The sequence below is a fragment of the Takifugu rubripes genome, chromosome 13 (assembly GCF_901000725.2).
Source record: "Takifugu rubripes chromosome 13, fTakRub1.2, whole genome shotgun sequence".
Lineage (NCBI taxonomy): Eukaryota > Metazoa > Chordata > Actinopteri > Tetraodontiformes > Tetraodontidae > Takifugu > Takifugu rubripes.
Window position 1 is genome coordinate 20,475,558 of NC_042297.1, and position 19,579 is coordinate 20,495,136.

At 47.4% G+C, this 19,579-nt stretch overlaps 1 protein-coding gene across 1 annotated transcript; it reads right to left on the bottom strand.

Moving 5' to 3' along the window:
* Positions 1-191: 191 nt before the first annotated feature.
* Positions 192-15,463, bottom strand: LOC101062257 (chromodomain Y-like protein 2). The gene is made up of 7 exons (XM_011610349.2): positions 15,145-15,463; positions 10,326-10,914; positions 8,425-8,642; positions 2,150-2,322; positions 1,857-2,067; positions 1,623-1,766; positions 192-1,546 (listed from the first exon to the last, which is right to left on the bottom strand). The coding sequence occupies exons 1-7, from the start codon at positions 15,166-15,168 to the stop codon at positions 1,391-1,393; spliced, it is 1,515 nt and encodes a 504-aa protein (XP_011608651.1). The 5' UTR covers positions 15,169-15,463; the 3' UTR covers positions 192-1,390.
* Between the last annotated feature and the right edge of the window lie 4,116 nt (positions 15,464-19,579).

A 19,579-nucleotide genomic window follows, 5' to 3' on the forward strand; every position in this document is an offset into this window, starting at 1 on the left:
CTAATGTATTAAGTTATTACCTAATTACACGTCAAATTAAATGTCAAAAGTGACTTATACATTGGTTGCTACAATTGTACCGAAGATTTACGTCGGTATGAATGTTCATTTTTAATGAAAATAAGCTTGAGCAACAAGACTTTCCCCGCAGCTTTTCTTCTGTATCTGTAAAATCGAGTAAAAGATTCAGATGAAACTAGCAGACATTCCTTTAATGTTTGACAGCAAAACTCTTAACCTGATGGCGCCAAGAGAAAATGTGCAAACGCAGAAAATAAATCCCATTTTCAATATTCAAAGATCATTTACAAAGTCGTGGTGCTTCCGGAGCAGCGAGGACACATGGCACTGCACATCCAAATAAATATAAAAATAAACCACCCCATTTCTAACGATACATACATCATTGGTACAAAATATAGCTCAGAATACAAACGACTGGCAAACAGTCATATGTACAGTATACTCCATGCTTTAGATCATCTATATATTAATCTCTATTGCGTGTGTACAAATGCAGAAATGGACAAATATCCAAGTTTTACAAACCAGCTTTCACAGAATGATGTTGGGGAAGTGACTAATGATCTACGTATAGAGGACAACGGCGACTGGATACAAGACGGACACTTCCACCACATTATCAATCACCAACAATTAGTGTTGCTACAACGCCATTAGATGAGGACCGAGCTGTGGGATCTAAAAATACACGCTTCAAAACGAGCCGTCATGTGAACCAAGAGCAGCTCCGAGAACAAAACCTGTAGCTCATTTTATGTCTGTGACATATATCACCCATTTAATCAAGTCCAGTCCTGGTTTGCTTGTTCACAATCAACATGTTGACTTCATTTAACTGAATAAATAGATGTAAATAAAGTAAAAGGGGGCGTTACTGATGACAGTTCCACACATTCTAACTGGGATTTACTTCATCTTCAACCTTAAATGACTCTTCAGCTGGCGGTACACACACACACACACAGACACACACACACACACACACACACGGTGTGATCTGCTGTGTTCCGACCACAGAAAGATGGAGGGAGATGAGATGCGAACACTCACAACAACGTAAAACATAAATGCTGATTTTCTTTTTTCATAGATGTTCGAAATAAATATATTTTTATATCTTATTCATAATTTTCCCTGTGCTAGGAGAGATAACCCCCTCCCTACTGTACATCCTGATTGTTTCCTGCCCGACTCTGCTCCTCACCTTCATCCGTTCACATTTCGAATCCCAAAACTAAAACAGCTGGACACATGTGAGTCAAATAAAAAGGGTTTCACACGTGCACACAAGAGTTGACAGGCGGGAGCGGAGGGAACTCCAGCCTGCTGATGGACGGAAGCGCAGTCTGCTCGCTTCCCTCCCTGATCACTTGTCACATGACTTGTGCAGATAACTGTAGAGCGCTTCAAGTCCTTTGGTTGAACACCAGAGCTGCTTCAGCATCTGACACTCCTTCTCGTTGACGTCCTCCAGGACCGACATGACGATGCTCCTCACCAGGTATTTGGATTCTTCCAGAACCTTTTAAACACAGAGGTAGCGAAGGCTCAGGTGGGTGGACTCAGGAGGGCTCCTCCTTCTCTAGACTGGTACCTACCACCGCGCTGCATGATGCCATTTCCTTCACGCGCAGCATCACTTCCTGGTTAAATGTGGTTGGCCAGAAGACTTGTGACACCAGGCCTCGACTGCACGCTTCCTGCGCCGTGAGTTTTCTTCCACAGAACAGCATCTCGTTGGCCTGCCAGTGGGAACAATCACGAAGCAGCGATGAAGCAAGTCCATTTCAGTTTAGGGTCAAAGAGGCAGAAATGGTATCGTTAATACCCACCAGAGCTACACCGAGGATCTGGGGGAACATGTAGGAGGAGCAGCCCGATGGGGTCAGATGGAGGGCTGCACACGGGGTTTGGAACCAGGCCTTCTCACTGGCCCACACCACGTCACACAGAGGCAGGATGGAGGCTCCTAAGCCCAGAGCGGGTCCGTTTATGGCCACCACGATGGGCTTCTTGAAGTGGATGAACGCCGACACAAAGTCTCTGAGGAACCACAGTGACGATGTCACGACGCGGCGAGAAGATCAGGGCGCGTTCGGGGGTCAGAGGTCAGACTTCGCATTACCTGACTGCGTCCGCGATGCGGCTGCTCTCTTTCCTGCGGTCGGTCGTCAGGCGGCCCATCAGGTACGACGGCTCCAGGCCGCTGCAGAAAACCGTCCCCACGGAGCTGAACAGCAGCAGCTTGCTGTCATCAGCTGCTGCGTTACCCAGCGCCCGGCACACTTCCTTCATGATCTGTAGAGACGGGGCGATGGGTCATCGTCTGTGGCTGTCGCCTCATCGCACACGCACATGCCAGAACCCCCCTAACGGACCCCTTAACCCAAACCCAGTTCTGATCTCAACCATGAAGCTCTGTGTTAACCTTCAAACTGTACTTTGAAGTTGTGAAGAAAAGGCCCTGCTTTGCAAGTACAATGAGGACTGTAGTTCTCAACATGGAGTAAATGTGAGGACACATGTGCAGTATAAACACACACAGAAACACACACATGCACGCACAAAGGGGACGAATGTTAAGCTTGGAGAAATGTCCAGAATTGTTTTCTTTGAGGTTGCCTGGTTACTATGGGTCAGGGGTAATAATCTGACTAAAATGGGGCAGCGGTATATGTGTGTGTGTGTGTGTGTGTGTGTGTGTGTGTGGGGGGGGGGGGGGGGTAGACAGTGATAGAGGACGAAACTACTGTAAATGTAGCAAGTGAAGCTTTAATGCTCTTCCTAAATACGACCTATGAGACGTTGCCTCCTCCATTATGAACACAAGCTTTCTCACATGTGTTAAAGCCTCACTGGAGGCGTCAGGAAAAGCATCAACACACAGCAAAGTCCTGTCAGGGTGGCAACGAGGACACCATTAAAGCTGCAGTCGGCACTTAATGTCTACAGAGAGACATAAAGGAATCTTTTACCGAGAAGAAAACAGATAATTCCATTGTATAAAATAATGTGTTGTTTGATGTTGTTTCGTTGCCAGATGCAGTGAGATGTCACAGCACAGAGTGTCATGCACATCACATCAGGCCCCCGGCTGTATGCTAGCTGTGGAGCATATAAGGCACAGCGGTTATTTATGTGACCATTCATCTTGTTTGTTTGTCTCCACTTGATGCATCACAGCCATCAGAGCAGAAAAGAAGTGAGAAGAAATTTCAGTGATGAATTTATCATTAATGTATGCAGTGCTACATACATTTATGGTTAAATAACAGGAAAATGGGCCATATTAGCAAGAGCACTGCAGCTATCAAAGACACACACACACACACACACACACACACACACACACACACACACACACACACACACACACACACACACACACACACACGCACAGCACAAAGCTGAAACGGATCCAAATTATTCAGGATTCAGGCATTAAGGGTTTAAATGGAAAAAGGAAATGGAATATGGGGAATGATTTTCCCCCACAAAAGATATTCAGAAGGCAAATCCACCAAAGCTCTTGTCCCTGTGAGAGACTAAGTTGAAGCTATCACAGTTATTTTATAAGCTGGCAGCTTACAGGCTTACAGTCGTACGCTCAAAGTGCGCTCTCAGCATCAGGTGACCTCAGCGTGAGTGTGAACGCAACACTACACGTGAGAAGCACCCTCAGACTCACTCTGCAGTTAAAGAGGAGGAAAATCCTCTGGAAGCTTGTGTGTTAATGTCGTTAGGACATCTAACGGGACCATCAGCGCAGCTTAGCCCCAGTTTAACCCCATTTTACCACATACCTCCATTCATGAGCGATGAGGAACCTTTGCCCGCTCACAGTGGAGAGCGCCAAGGCTGTGTCCTGGGGACCCTTCTTTTTAGCTTATGCCATGTTCATGCTACATGACTTTCTGGGTCATCGGGTCACCGTATTGTTTACACTACACAATTGTGCCATCTGGTCAGGAGTCCTGAGGTCTGTTCACACCACACAGTTCCTCATCATCAGGCGCGGCCGACTGCTTTATTCTAAACCAACACTTTGTATCAAAACTCAGGAAATACCGGTAACACAGGAAATGACACGGGCGGAAAAGAGCCCTCCGGGTTGTTTGCCTGTGACTGCTGCTGCTGCTCCAGGTCACCTCCACATCTCACGGCGACCACCGCGTCTGCTCTCATTGAGCGTCGCTCTCTTTACGTTATCCTCAACCATATTTAGCACGCTACAGATTCGGTTTACTCAGGAACCTTCCCAAAGGGCCATTTGATGGAACCTTTCTGAGGTCCGCGTAACTCCTGGAGGGGGGTGTTTATTTGGTGCCGAGTGGGAGAAGAATGTGACGCCATTAGAAATCACCAAAACAAGCTTTCACATTCAAACACACAAACCAGACTCCTCCTCCATCTTTGCTTGGTTGGCGGCTTCCTCGGTTGATGAAACTGTGATTATGTGGCGACCGAAACTCATGATGGCGCCAAGTGAGAAGAACGGTCCCTCTGAAGTTCCTGGCCCAGTTCCGGCCCTACCAGGAACTTTGGCAGTGGAGATGCATCTATTTTTCTCTTCAGGGAATTCACTTCCACGGCTACGCAGACGTCTTCCAGACCTACCACATCCCTTCTTTCACAGTTGATTCTCAACGTGGATGCTAACGTCTTTATACACAATTTGCATAAAACTAACAACTAACTGACAAAAAGGGAGCTTTTACAAAGCTACAATGAGCTTGTTGTCCATCACAGCAAAAACACAGTGTCCACTCACTGTTGACCTTGGGGCAATTTAGGGTCTCCAGTGAACCTCCTGTCCATGTTTCTGGAGCCTGGAATACCTGGATATCCACATCCAGCCACAAACGCTGCAGAGCCAGAGTGAGTGTTAATATGATGGCTGGTGAACAGCCAGGTTTTCACAGGTTGCCGTGATTGTAAAAGCTTTCTCACCTCTGTCTGAGCCTCAGCTTGTTGTTGATTAGAGTGAATAAATGAGCAATCAGTGGCACGTAGCGCACGAGTCGACTGCGTTCGTGCCACCAGGATCATCTCATGTAAAGCAGAATCAAGGCATGAACAATTATGTCAGCCTCTTCTGTCCTGATTATGTTGGGACGTGGGGTTCTGCCAGCAGATGTTAGTGGGAATGTGATTGGGAAGGAGATAGGAGCTTATCACCAGGGCTAAATGTGCTTGAGATGCTCCTGACAAAAGGTTTCTCTCCGTTTAACTGTGCAACAAGCTCTTTTTTAATGGCATCCTAAATTTGACAATAATCCTCCCGCTCCCTTATCGATGTGAGCGGATCAAACAAGACCATTTGTGATACGCTGGTTTGAACAGGAAGACGTGTCATCAGAATAAAGTGCATTTTTACAGTAATTACTGCAGAATCTGTTTCATCTGTGAGATTTATATGCAGGAAACAGCAGCAAACATGAAGCTCCTCCAGGTCTGTTAAAGATAAACATCCAACCAGTCTGAAGGCCCTGCAGCCGAGCATCGAACCCCCGACTGCTCTCATAGGCCACGCACGTGCCTGTGCACGTATGCAGCTGGGACAAACCCCAGCACCCTCGCAGAGATCCTGAAGGTGGTCAAGAGAGAAGAAGAACAATAGGAAAGAGGACAGATGCAAAATTCCCTCTTTCAGTGACAAATAATTCAATGTTTTAAACTACCAGAGTCAGATAACGACCTGTTTGCATCTCCTCAAGGCTCTTACGGGACAGTCCGGATACCTCCAGCATGTGGATACCTCCAGCATGTGGATACCTCAGCATGTGGATACCTCCAGCATGTGGATACCTCCAGCATGTGGATACCTCCAGCATGTGGATACCTCCATCATGTGGATACCTCCAGCATGTGGATACCTCCATCATGTGGATACCTCCATCATGTGGATACCTCCATCATGTGGATACCTCCAGCATGTGGATACCTCCATCATGTGGATACCTCCATCATGTGGATACCTCCAGCATGTGGATACCTCCAGCATGTGGATACCTCCATCATGTGGATACCTCCAGCATGTGGATACCTCCATCATGTGGATACCTCCAGCATGTGGATACCTCAGCATGTGGATACCTCCAGCATGTGGATACCTCCAGCATGTGGATACCTCCAGCATGTGGATACCTCCAGCATGTGGATACCTCAGCATGTGGATACCTCCATCATGTGGATACCTCCAGCATGTGGATACCTCCAGCATGTGGATACCTCCAGCATGTGGATACCTCCAGCATGTGGATACCTCCAGCATGTGGATACCTCAGCATGTGGATACCTCCATCATGTGGATACCTCCAGCATGTGGATACCTCCATCATGTGGATACCTCCAGCATGTGGATACCTCCATCATGTGGATACCTCCAGCATGTGGATACCTCCATCATGTGGATACCTCCAGCATGTGGATACCTCAGCATGTGGATACCTCCAGCATGTGGATACCTCAGCATGTGGATACCTCCAGCATGTGGATACCTCCATCATGTGGATACCTCCAGCATGTGGATACCTCCAGCATGTGGATATCTCCAGCATGTGGATACCTCCAGCATGTGGATACCTCCAGCATGTGGATACCTCAGCATGTGGATACCTCCAGCATGTGGATACCTCCATCATGTGGATACCTCCATCATGTGGATACCTCCAGCATGTGGATACCTCAGCATGTGGATACCTCCAGCATGTGGATACCTCCATCATGTGGATACCTCCAGCATGTGGATACCTCCAGCATGTGGATATCTCCAGCATGTGGATACCTCCAGCATGTGGATACCTCCAGCATGTGGATATCTCCATCATGTGGATACCTCCATCATGTGGATACCTCCAGCATGTGGATACCTCCAGCATGTGGATACCTCCAGCATGTGGATACCTCCATCATGTGGATACCTCCATCATGTAGATACCTCCAGCATGTGGATACCTCCAGCATGTGGATATCTCCAGCATGTGGATACCTCCAGCATGTGGATACCTCCATCATGTGGATATCTCCATCATGTGGATATCTCCATCATGTGCTCTCATCTCCCAGCAGCGGCTCTCTGAAGGCCCAGAGGCAGCAGTTTCCAGGCCCCTCTGGTTTTCACAACAGTGTTTCCAGTTCTGATGGAACTTTGTTGAACAAGTATTGTGTCAAAAATGTGAGTATTTCTGTGTTATGTATCTGTTAGTTTAGGATAGCAAGAAGGGAAAAAAACCCTAAAATATCCTAAATAACATCTAGGTGTGTTTACTTGGTGGCCATGATAAAGCTGGCTAGCATATTCATCAATTGTTATGCATGGTTATGCATTTTAAAGAGTCTATTGTTATTAGAATTATGGCTCATTAATAATTGATCAAAGAAGTGGCTCCTTCCACCTGATCAACGGAGAACAACCCTACCAGAAGAGGCTCAAATGTGTATGTCTGCAGTACAGCGGCATGTATTCCATCATCCTTCTGAGGGTATGTAGACCATATGATGCCATGTGTCAAACCAAGCCAGAAGTAGAATTAAACTAATCATGTAAATGAGCCATATTTCCTGCCTCCTGCTGGTCGTTCATCTCACAATAATAATATGAAATTCACCTTAACATATCTTATCTCTGAATAATGCGATACTCAGCACCCACTGGTTCTGTACACGTGGCAGTTATACGCTTCTGTACAATAAACCATTTCAAATGAATCACAGTTCTTTTGCCGTTTGGCCCAATTTGGCCTCCGTGGCCATGGTATGAAAAGCGTAGTGGCTGAGAACCGTCGTCTCTGGGGACTGCAGACGGATGCTACTGGCTCAGAGCAGAGCTGTGAAACACCCATGTAGAATCAGACTCTGCTCAATTCTTTCGTTTTTCACCCAAATCACATGACTAATATTTCATTTTGACATGAAGGAACCATGTGACCTTACAGAAAAGGAGCACAACTCTTCAATAGTTGTGATTTAAAAGCTCCCCAATCCTGCATAATGAACAGCTCTGAACATGACAGCAGGAGGGAGAACCTCTCTCTCCACAGGTTTCACCAGAGCAGCTCACTACCAGGAACCCTTTGGTGGAATCACTGAGATTCAATAGAAAAGTAGGAAATGTTGTAGAAATCCGGTAATGAAAGCAGCGCTGAATAGGGCCCGTGTGTGTGAAGTGTGTGAGGCTCTCCATCACAGGAAGCGACCACTGAAGCCTCACTTCCTGTGTCAATTACATAACACCACACAAAATGAATCACACAGCGTGTTCCAGTAAATAAAACCCAGACATTGTTCATTGTTTTGGAACTCCTGACGAGAAATAGCAAAATAAAGCGAATTAATGCCCCCCCCCCCCCCCGTAACAGCTCAGCTGTCTGATGACTGAAACGTGCGTGTGCATTTTACCTCCGGCGTCAGTGCATTGTTCTCGGTCGTCTGTGTGGACAACAGGACATGCGTGAAGCCTTCCTCCTTCCTCACCACGATGTCTCGGAATCGACAGTTGCTCTCATTCTGTCGCACGTTGTGTCGGAGTCGCTTGTCGAACACGTAGCCTTTCTCCTCGGCCAGTTTGCGCTTGATTGAGCTGTGCAAATGCAGCTTGCCGTTGGCCAGGGCGGAACCTAAGAGGAGAGGGGTGTCAGCAGGACCAAGAAATGGTGACAGGACAAGTGGACAAAGGTTTACGCAGTGTAACAAAGACAAGGTCCCTGTTGGGGCTGGGGCCTATCCCAGGTGGTAGACCCCGGACAAGACTTAAGCTAGTCAAAGGATGAACATATAGAACAACCAACCAATCACACTAACAAGTCACCAGATCTACCAGCTAGATCTGCTCCTCCTGTGGTAGGAAGCTGAGGTCCTTGGAGGGGACCCACGTAGCAGGGGGAGAAAAACTTCACACAGAAACGCCCCTGACCTCCGGGGGGGAGGAAACCCGGACTTTCTTGCTGTAACCACCAAGACCCCATAATTCCAACAATGAAACTACTGTCAAAAATTCTCTTAAAAGAGAAATTAACCGGAGAAGCAAAGCAACAGAACAAGAGGCTAAAGAAACGTAATGTAAATTCAATCTAAAGGTGGAGCTGCTCTTCAGAATCAGCATCATCTACAATGAAATTGATCAATTCCAGAATGTGGTTCAAATGAAGAAAGAGTTCTGATATTTCTTCTAATCAAAAACAAACTCCGCATAGATTTGACCTTTGCACTCTGAAAAGCGCCTGCTATTCATGCACCTCGGAATATTCCTCCAAACCGAGCGCATCACTTGCAACAACACGTCTGCACATTAAGGGGCTGTGCAGATGTGCAGCTCACAGCTGTGCCAGATACCACAGGACACCTCGTGCACGTGGTGCTCGGATGTTACTGCGGTGGTAGAAATGGCACCTTCATACTGTGGCGTCATCAGTGGTGCGGCACACGCTCCTACAGCATAGAGATGCAACACACACATGCCCCCCCGCCCAGGAGGTCATGTGACGGCTCTCCCAGTGCTTTTTTCTGGGTTTCATCAATTTTGCAACATCTTTCCTCACCCCTGCGGCGAGCTGGTGGAGGCCCACAGGCTCCCCGGTGCTCCCGTCACCTCCACAGGTGAAACGATGGCGTCAGTGGAAAATAAAGGAAAACGTGCATGTCGAGGGTTGGGATGTTGAAGCAACATTGGAAGATGTCCAGACTATATTTATCACAGGTGACGGGTGACAGGAGAGAGGGATCGCTAACTTTATTTTTTTACATTATTTTGCTCACGTTATTAAAAAGTCAGTCATGTTACATTTCAAACTGCATGAGACATGCAGACGGAAGCAGCCAGAACAAGGTTCCCAAGGTTTGAACCCTCGGTCCCTCTCAGGAGTCACTTCCACATCTGAGGGGTTTGCAACAACCCCCCCCCCCCGTTGATCGGACCGAAGCTCGTGCACAAATAGAAACAAAGTGTCCAAATTTCAGAACGGACCTCTGATGTACAGAAAATATTTATTTACACTGTTAAACGGGCAAACTTGTCCAAAAAGCTTCTGAATGGCTCCGTTTTTATAGCAGCACACTCTGACCTCAGCAAGTCGAAGTGGAATCAGGTCAGTTAACGTGGAACAGATTGGTTCTGTTATCTGGACATTCTCGATTACACGTCAGGACAAGGAAAAGATGTGTAATGATTAACTGTTGCTGGGCAGCACCGGACTGTGACCCACAAGTATCATTCAGAGCTCTTATCGGCTTTTAGGTTGTATCCAAGTCACATCTGGTTAAACGGTCCAGCGTCTGTTTCCTTCTCTGTGGTTCTATCTTACCTCGCTTTTTGAACTGCTGTCCAGTCGGGTCCATGTCTCCCAGTTCTCCGTCCCCCCTGTCCAATGGCAGCCGATGTGACCTTGCTGCAGTTCTGTAAATGAGAGGCTCCAACTCTCCGTTTTGGAGTCCGTTATGAGGAACTGGTGCTGCAGGAGAGAAGTGAGACCCCCCATGTGAGGAGGCCTTGTAGATCATGGCTTTGTCAAGCCCTAAATCATGTCTTCCAGGTCCTACTCCAACTTTCCTCTGCTTCTGCATAGGTCCTGATCCCCCACTTCCCATCCCAAGAACATCTCCTGCTCTTACCCCCACCGCTGGGTCACAAGTCCTTTTCTTTTTCCGAGACTCTGAACGAGCTCTGGAGGTTTCGGCTGCCGTTGGGTATCGGGGGATCAGGGACTCCTGACGACTTTTGGGAAATTTGGCTTTATGAAGTCCCAAGCTGTTGAACTGCTCAATGAATTCCTCACAGTGCAGAAGGTGATGCTCTGGTTCCCACGTGTCCTCCTTACTTCCATAACCTTTCCACCTTATCAGGTACTCCCACTTACCCTTCTTGTTGCGCCTTTTGTCCACAATTCGTTCCACCTACATGGACAAGGAAGTGTAATTTAGTTATGAACAGTCGATGTGGTCTTCGTCAAAAAGTCTCCTTCAGCAACAACCTTTGTAGAGACAATTTGTGAAATTGGTGGATCTTCTTTTTAAGACTTTTTTCATTTTAAAGACTTTTTTTCATTTTAAGACTTTCTATATAGCCAACAAAGCAAAACTCCGCATGCCAAGTGAAACCTGGCCAGATCGAACCCTTAAACCATTAAAACTTTCAATTCCTCATCTCAGTTTTTGTTTTTTTCTTTTGTTTTCTAGAAGAAACTATTTCCAGACGGCACGTCCGCTTCAGGACCTGCCCATATGGTTTTATTAATGAAAAGATGACTTTAATGTGATCTTAAATAAATGAAAATGCTATTTAGCTATGTGAGAACCAGATCTAATGAACTAAAATTACAGTTTGATGTTTCAGGCTACGATTTCGTCTTTGTGGCGTCCATCACAAATGTTTGACCCACTGCTGAACCGGAGACGTTCACGACAGAAAAGCTCAACACTCAAAGGTTTTGTTATCGCTCATCTGGAACCGTCCAGAATCTCGCAGGGTGTAGAAAACATGATACAGAATTCGGTAAGACACACCACCCCGGGGCAATTAGGGAGCTAGACACGACTGCTGAACAAGGGGGGGGGTTCTGTCCCACAGTGTCGGGTCACATTTAAGATAATGTGCAGAATAAAGATAAGAAACCAAGAGAGGGGAACGGTTGGAGACGTTACAGGTCAGCTTTGTGAGGTCAGAGAAACGATAAAAGATGAAATATTGAATATTTATTTAAGTTATTATGTGCTGTTTTTGTGCTTATAGGTGTTTCAGAAGGGAGACTCCCCTCTCAGGATGTAGCACTTTCTAAAGGTTGATCAAAAGAGGAAAAATGAGGTGGAGCCTGGAGGGGAGAATTCTTCTGATGGCAGCAATGTTGGTTATTTATTTTCCTTTTGGAGTTCAAGCTGGGAAGTTCGGCGGGACGCATCAGAGAACTTTGGAGCGATGCACGGACGCCTCGCTAAGCCACCACACAAAGATGAGCAAAGATGAGCAAAGAAGGACGCGTTGAAGTTTAAAGGACATTTTCTCAACGTTTCAACCTGTTGTCACACAACAAGCCATCAACCTTTGACCCCTTACTTTGGCATTAGTTTTGGTTTGTGACATCATGTAGATGGAGGCCGGCGTCTTTAGTTCCCTTAGAGTATCAAACTACTAAATGTTGCTGCTAAATGGAAATGAAGAAGAAGCCAAATCAGGTCACGCAGCAATTGTGCCACTTTAACCGACTGTATCGTTTAAAAAACAGTCCATCTTCTCTTTACTGGTTTGCACTCAGCTGCTGGGAGTCCCGTCCACATCACGGTGGCCACCACGACCATCACGGTGGCCACCACGACCATCACGACCTCTCAGGCAAAATAAACAATCATGCTTTAACATTTGTAAAGAGGCCCAGATGGAACCGGCTGCCTTTGTACCAATACAATGACAACTAGCACCTGAGCCACCCAACTGGGAATGTGTGTGTGTTTATGGGCGTTATTTAAAGGAGCCAAACCAACGTGGCCACATGAGCACGTTAGACTGGTTAAAGTGGCACCACGACAGACAAACAAATATTCTTCCATGCTGGAGGAAATGAAGGCGTAGAGTTACATCGCTGCTCCTTATGGCCATGAAATACAGCAAAGTTATTCAGACTGTGTTTGTTTTCCTGCCATTTTGTCCCCTGTGATTAATGTGTGTGTGTGTGTGTGTGTGTGTGTGTGCGTGTGTGTGGGGGGGGGGGGTGTTAAAGTCATAATTTAAAGCAGATCTTAACTGGTTAGGATAAAGGATTTGGGTGAGGTTGTACGAAAGAATGTAAAATAAATGGATTACAATGTAAAACAGCACCTGTGTGTGAGCGCACACTCAGGAGGAAAATAAGAGCTTTGAAGCGACGTTTTCATCCCAATGAAGGTTGGATGAGCCAATCAAAAGGCTCTGATTAGACTCAAGGAGAAATCAGCAGCTCCGTTGTTCCGACGCGCTCCCATTGTGAGACCATATAGTTGAATTAAGGGACAGACGCTGCTGTTCCGACGTTACCTCATCATGTTTGTGAGGTCGCCGGTGATCAAGTGATCACATTTTAATGTTGAAAACTTCTACACCCTGAATTTGAAATGACTTGAAAGCAGTAGGATGTGTTTGATGTTGGAGAAAGATCTGTTAAAGTTGCAACAGCAACCGTTCAGCTCACCTTTTCTGAAAACAAGGTCAAAATCGCCCGTTACGAACAGACACAGCGGCTGAATTTTTAAATATGAGTATTTCTAACTGAAACCAGGACGTGTAAGATTTTAGCCTGATGATGTCACGGTCAAGCAAGAGAAAAGCATTGACCCTTGGAAAATGTAAATACAGGACGCACAAGAGTACACCCCCATCTTCTGAGGTTTCTGTTTTATTTCTGGAATAATAACGGAACATAAAGCAGCAAATGGCTGCCATTGCAATTCAGGCAGCTGCCTGACCTTGAATTCCTGTTTTTGTGGATCCCATTTCATTAAAAGGGGGAAATTGCACAATCAGGACATTTGTGGCAACAGAGTTTTTGTTTTTAAGTTGATTAACACAAAGTTCCTCCGTTGACTCAAGTGTCTTGTGACGTAGACGAAGAACTGTCTGCCAACACTCGTGAAAAAGAAATAAAAATGATTTTTTTGGGTAGATCAGCTGGAATTAACTCGGAATTACTAAATTGTTGAGTTAACAGGCTGGAGAGAACATGATGAAAACATGAATGAGGGTTAACAGGAAGAATTAGACACTTAAAGTCAATTGGTACTAATGATGCAAAATTTGCACCAAGTTGGCTAACTCAACACACACACACACACACACACACACACACACACACACACACCCACACACACACACAGAGTCATATTACACTTGTGAGCAGCAAGTGTGGTTTTTAAATGTGTTTTCATGCTCCTCCAACCCACAAAGTGCCGACACACACCCTGAATGTGTGGAACCACACGTGCCACTGGGTGAGACACCCTGGACAGGTCACGGTCCATCGCGGGACACACACCACTCCCTAACACACTCGCACCAGCATCTCCAGTTAGACTGATGGGAAGCAGCCAACTGTCGGGGCTGTGCAGAGCAAAAGCAAATCAACGGGGAAATAAAATGTGTTCATTCTATAAAAACTCCGTAGGTTTCGCCGTAGAGCTCATTTGTAAATGTTCAAAAGCTTTTTTCCCCACTTTTGAGACAGGTTTAATAACAGCGACACTTTAAATGGCGATGCTATTATCAAGAAGAGGCTAGCCGCAGTTAGCAGCTATCTTAAAGGAAGTCATTAGAACAGCAGCTTTCTCCACGTCGGAGCCTCAACATCGAGAAGCTGCTGATGTCAGAGCCGCTGATCCCAGGTCAGCAGAGCTGCCTTCACATACTGTTATCTCCCTCCAGCACTCGTGTTGCGCCTCCTTATTTAAATATATAAAGTGACACCTGTAAGATGCAAATATTGCAGATATTTGTCTGCCTCCATCAGCACCGGATACCTGAAACAGACCCATTTGAATCGGGCAGATCAGATTCGGACATTCCAGAGTTGCGCAGCAGCTTCTTGGGATTCTCCGGCATTTCATTTGAGCAACTTTTTGGGGGGTGGGGGGCCGCTGGGGGCTTCCGCTTATCGCGCACGGAGCGCGGAGCGCGGCAGCCGGAGTTTCCAACCGCGCTCGTCCTCGTCTCGGCTGGTGCGTGTGCGCCGAACGGTCCCACCGCCCCAAAACACGGTGATGACTTCATATCAGCCAGCACGTACGCGCACTCTTCGTGACCCGTGCGCGCGAGCGCGTGTGGGGTGTGTGAGAGCGCGTGCGCGCGTGCGTGCGCGTGCAGACGTTCACCATGTCCGCCGCTGTCACTTTGCCACCACTTTAAACTCGGCCGCTGACTGAGGAGTTGGTCCGTAAATGACGCCTCGCCAGGCGGCCGTTCCACCAAAGTGAGCCGGGAGCCGAGTCAAAGTGTCGGCGTGGACGAGGCAACCTGCCCCGTCAGCTCGGCCGGTTAGTTTCGCCTGCTTAAAGGGCTTAGTCCGCCGCTCTCGCTCGCATACGCGACGCCCTCCCCTCTACTTCCTAATTCCATTATCCGCCAGTATTACGGGTGGTTTCAGCCGGACTCCGGCGTGATCTTACCTCGTAAAGGTCTCCTGAAGCCATTCTGGGCTGCGGGCTCCGGCGCCGCGGCGGTCTTGCCTGCCTGCTCGGCTGTTTTTCGGACCGGACTCCGGCGGTGCTTCGCGGATGGACGCGAATTAGCGAGCAGCCTTGTTATTCTGAGCGATCCGCAGCAGATCAGCAGACAGTGTCAATCGAGCCCGGCGCTCCGCGATGGATCGTTCCACACTTTGAGCAAACAAGCATCGGGGCGGTGCTGTTGACTCCAAACCCAAGTGGCCGACTGGAAACCAGTCCCTGGGTGAAACGGCGTGCGTGCGCTCTGCCCCGCGGTGGAGAACATAGATGTGCTGCGGTGGAGGCAGCAGCTGAGGGGCTGTGACCTGGAACCAACCTGTCCACCCTCCTGTCCGCGGAACACCCGCTTTCTGCTTCAATTAGCGTCCACGCAAAACGCGCACACCAGTTGGAACTGGGGCTGTGTTGAAGGATGACCAGTGGAAGCTGGAAAATGTGCCTAAAGGTCGAAAGTGCGCGATGGCAGCGCCACATAAGAAAGATATTTAAGCACGTTTGAATTTCATCAGCATGACCTGCTAATAAAAGGAATTCACCCACTCCCCGAATTAATACTCATTATTTAAAAAATAAACAAAACAACTTTTGTTAGAATTAACAAAAGTTAGCTGGTGATCCATAGTTACACATGGAAATAGGAACAAACCGTGTGACTAAAGGACCCGTCTCTGCTGGACGAGGCAGATGGTCGACCACGATTCCGATTAATGTGCTCCGGAAGACAGATCTGAATTATTAACAAAGAAAAATCCAATAGGATTTGAATGAAACCACATGTGTGAGGTTGGACCATAGTCTGAAGGCTAGGCTTAATTGATCCGGGCGGTATAGCCTACAGCACCACAGGGGGCAGCAGTGATGCCCTCTATAGAACCCCGGGGTGGAAGCACCATGACCTTGGAGGATCGAGGGTCAAAGTTCATCAGAGTCTTTGGTTGTCATATTTGCTGTTTGAGTCTGTTTGGGGAGTCTGGCCCCGGCTTGTTCAGGTGCTCTTTTCGACTGCAGTTCTCTGCACCAGTAGGTGGCGCTATTGGGCCTTAACCTGCTGCTCTTTCTCACACAGCCGTCCCCAAATGTCTCTCTTGAGACCGTCCCAGAGTCTCCTGGTGTCATCCACTGCTCTTGAGTCTTGTCCTTAACCTTGCCAGACTGATGCGTCTGTCCGCTCCAGCGCCAGAGAGCTCGTGGGACTTGTGGATCAACTATCAGAACCACCTGGCCCACACAAAACTGGTCTCCCTCGGTCTGCCATTTTGTTCTCCCCTGAAGACTTGGCATCGGGCAAAGGTTGAAGACCAGTTGTCTGACTATGTTCTGTGACCCTCAGCCACATGTGGACACTTGGAAATGAATCCTAAAAGTCCCCAAACCTCCACAAATTGGTGAATCTGAATGTGAAGCTGAATGTGAGAGGAATGAAGCCTTTACAGATGTGGGTTTATGGACGAGCCTGTCGTCCTCGACTGAAATCCACCATTAATTCAGCTAATTTCCGGTTTTAGAGGCTCTGAGAAGATGGTTTCTTTGGTCTTGGTGACTGTGGGGCCACCAGAAAACCTCACTGACCCAGCAAAGCATTGGTACACAGGAGTGGGGACAGGACACGGCCCTGTGGTGTCCCAGTGATGGTGGGGGGAGTTCAACAAGTCTCGAGGCAACAGAATTTTATTTCAGAGCAAAACACTTGAAACAAATAAAATCCACAAGGAGGAAGCTCCGCGGGGGTCCTGTCTAATTTACCACGTCTAAAAATCTGGCTCAACTAGTTAAAAAGCGAATGACATCACCAGGAAGAGTCTCACAACGGATTACTTAACTGGTCCTTTTTTGGCCCATTTATCCCTTTTTTCAGAAGAGCTGGGATCTCCAGGGGCGCTCTCCTTTTGGCTAATTAGCGCTGGCTAACAAGGGAGGAATTGTAGATGAAAACGAGACGTGAGGAGGAATAGAATCTACTCAGTATGAAACAGACAGGAAATGACAGCAGAATCAAGACACACGAGCACCAGTACTAACGCAGCGCTAATCTTTCACTGGTCTTTAGCGACCAGGCTAATCTTCCTGAGGGAACGGGCCAAAGCTGGCGTAACAGGACCGACCGGTTCGATCTTACTCAGCAGGCAGCAGCTGCTCGCCTGTGACATTTCATATGGCGGCAACATGGACTCGCTACACATTACGCCGTTAAATCAAAAACGACGGGCGGTTCGACGCCGAGCACCACCTGAACCCTTTGAATCGGGGTGGCGCTGGACCACATGAAGACCTGCTAAAGCGCAACAGAATCACAATCAGTTCACCCCAAAAACCCAAAACGGTTCTGCGGAAACATCTCCCAAGGCTTCAGCGAGACCAGGAAGGTCTTGAGGAGAAAGAGGATCCAGCCCTGAATAATTCAGCACCTGACCCGACATCCATGTGAAGCAGGCGGCCTCCGGAACAAACCAGGCGGCACCTCTGCATCATTTGGAAGAGGGAAGAATGTTCTGCCAGTTTGGGCCCGACCCGCTTGGAAGGCGTCATCACCTGGTAGCGGCAAAGCAGCGACAGGAAAGACAACGTCTAACAGTCCGGCGTCCATTTTTAAATAAACATAGTGGATCCCAGCGCCGCCGTGACATCACGCTGCTCCGCCCGAGTCGTGGTAGTGGACACACCGACAAAAAGAGGAATATGATAACAGCGAATTTTATCCCCAATAACCAACCTCTGGACCGGAACTTGTAACCTAGCAACCAGCGCAGGTCCAAAACCTGAGCAGCACAGGAGGTTCCTCTGCTGCTCCCTCTTCATGTTCAGGTCCAGATCGCCTGTCATTAGCCTGTTATAACAACATTGTTATAACAACATTGTTACACCAACGTTGTCCAACGCCGACCTGCCTTTGCTCACCTCTTGGTAACCACCAGCTGACCTTGGCCTCCTGGTCTTCAGCCAGCTGCTCCTCTGCCTGCTGGCCTCCTAACTGGCCCCACTGGTTCCCCAGCTGTCCCGGCCTGCAGAGAGGAACCTCTGCTGGATCTCCTCCGGCTGGTTCAGCCTCCCGTCCGCGGCTGCCTCTCAGGACCTGCTGGAGAACAGAACACTCCCGTCTCTCCTCTAGTTATTTAGCTAGCCCCCATCTATCCTAGTTTACCTTCTGCTGTTTTTTCCCCCTAACTGGGAATCGCAGCACCTGCTGCTCCTTGTGCTCCCAGTTTCCATCCTGGCTGAGCTGCTCTGTCAGCGCCTCAGGTGACTCCAGCCCCTCGTGTTGGACCATCCAGCCAATCCGGTGCCGGTAGAGCAGCCGGACCCCCGATAGCCTAAAGCTCCTGGAAAAGACCAGTCAGACCCTCCAGTACGGCCAGTTCGTGCAGCTCCTCCCACTGGGCCCCAGCACTGGGAGGGTGGATGAGCTTGGATCTTTCTTTATCAATTTTTATCAGGCTGTGCGGGACTAGACTGAGGAGCAGAGGGGCCTCGGTTCACGTCCCAGTGTAGACGAACCATGGAAGGTGTTGTGGTGCAACGGGAAGGCCGCTGAGGTGCCCTTGAGCAAGACACCAGAAGGTCACATGGATTCCTGCCATCACCCTGTCGTGGTCAAAAAAGAGAAGAAAACACCTCAGTAGAGGACTCTTGAATAAGGTTTAATGGACACTGTGAAATATCCAACTCATCCCATAAATATCAACTTTAAAACACTCAATCTGTTTACATATGTTATTCATAGAATTATTACTGAACTACTGTGGTCTTGAACCAATAAATGTTTATCTTTATTTGAATGTTTCCCTTCTCCGCACAGCTCAGCCATGTTACACAGTTGCTCACTAGGTGGCAACATTGCTTTACATTACAGAGAAGCTTTCATGCTACAGACTTTTAGCACGTTTCAAGATGAATCCTCTTTCATTTAGCTCTCTTTGGATGAACCATCGGTTATTAATTTAGTTATCAATGATCTACTATTAATGAATGCACAATAGGATCAATTATGCTGATAGGAGATCATAAAATGCCAACAACTATAGATTATCAATGTAAATCACATGGCTGAGGTCAAAGGTTAAATCAACCCTCTCTGCTGTAGATTAATGAAGGAACAGTTGTGTCCTATTAAAACTATTAAACCTGTTCTCAGGATTTATAAGACGCCAGGATGAAAAGCATATATTTTTAGGAACATTTACTTTTTATAAATAAGGTTATTTAGACTGTTTTCCCTCATGAATATGATGAAATTAGAGCCCCACTTGACTCTCCTTGAGTCTTTTCATATTATCATTTTAATATTAAAACCAAAGGATCAATGATGAAATATGCACATTTTATTCATGTTTTGGGGTAAAATTTGGCATTTTTGTTTTAATTGAAGTCAACATCTGAT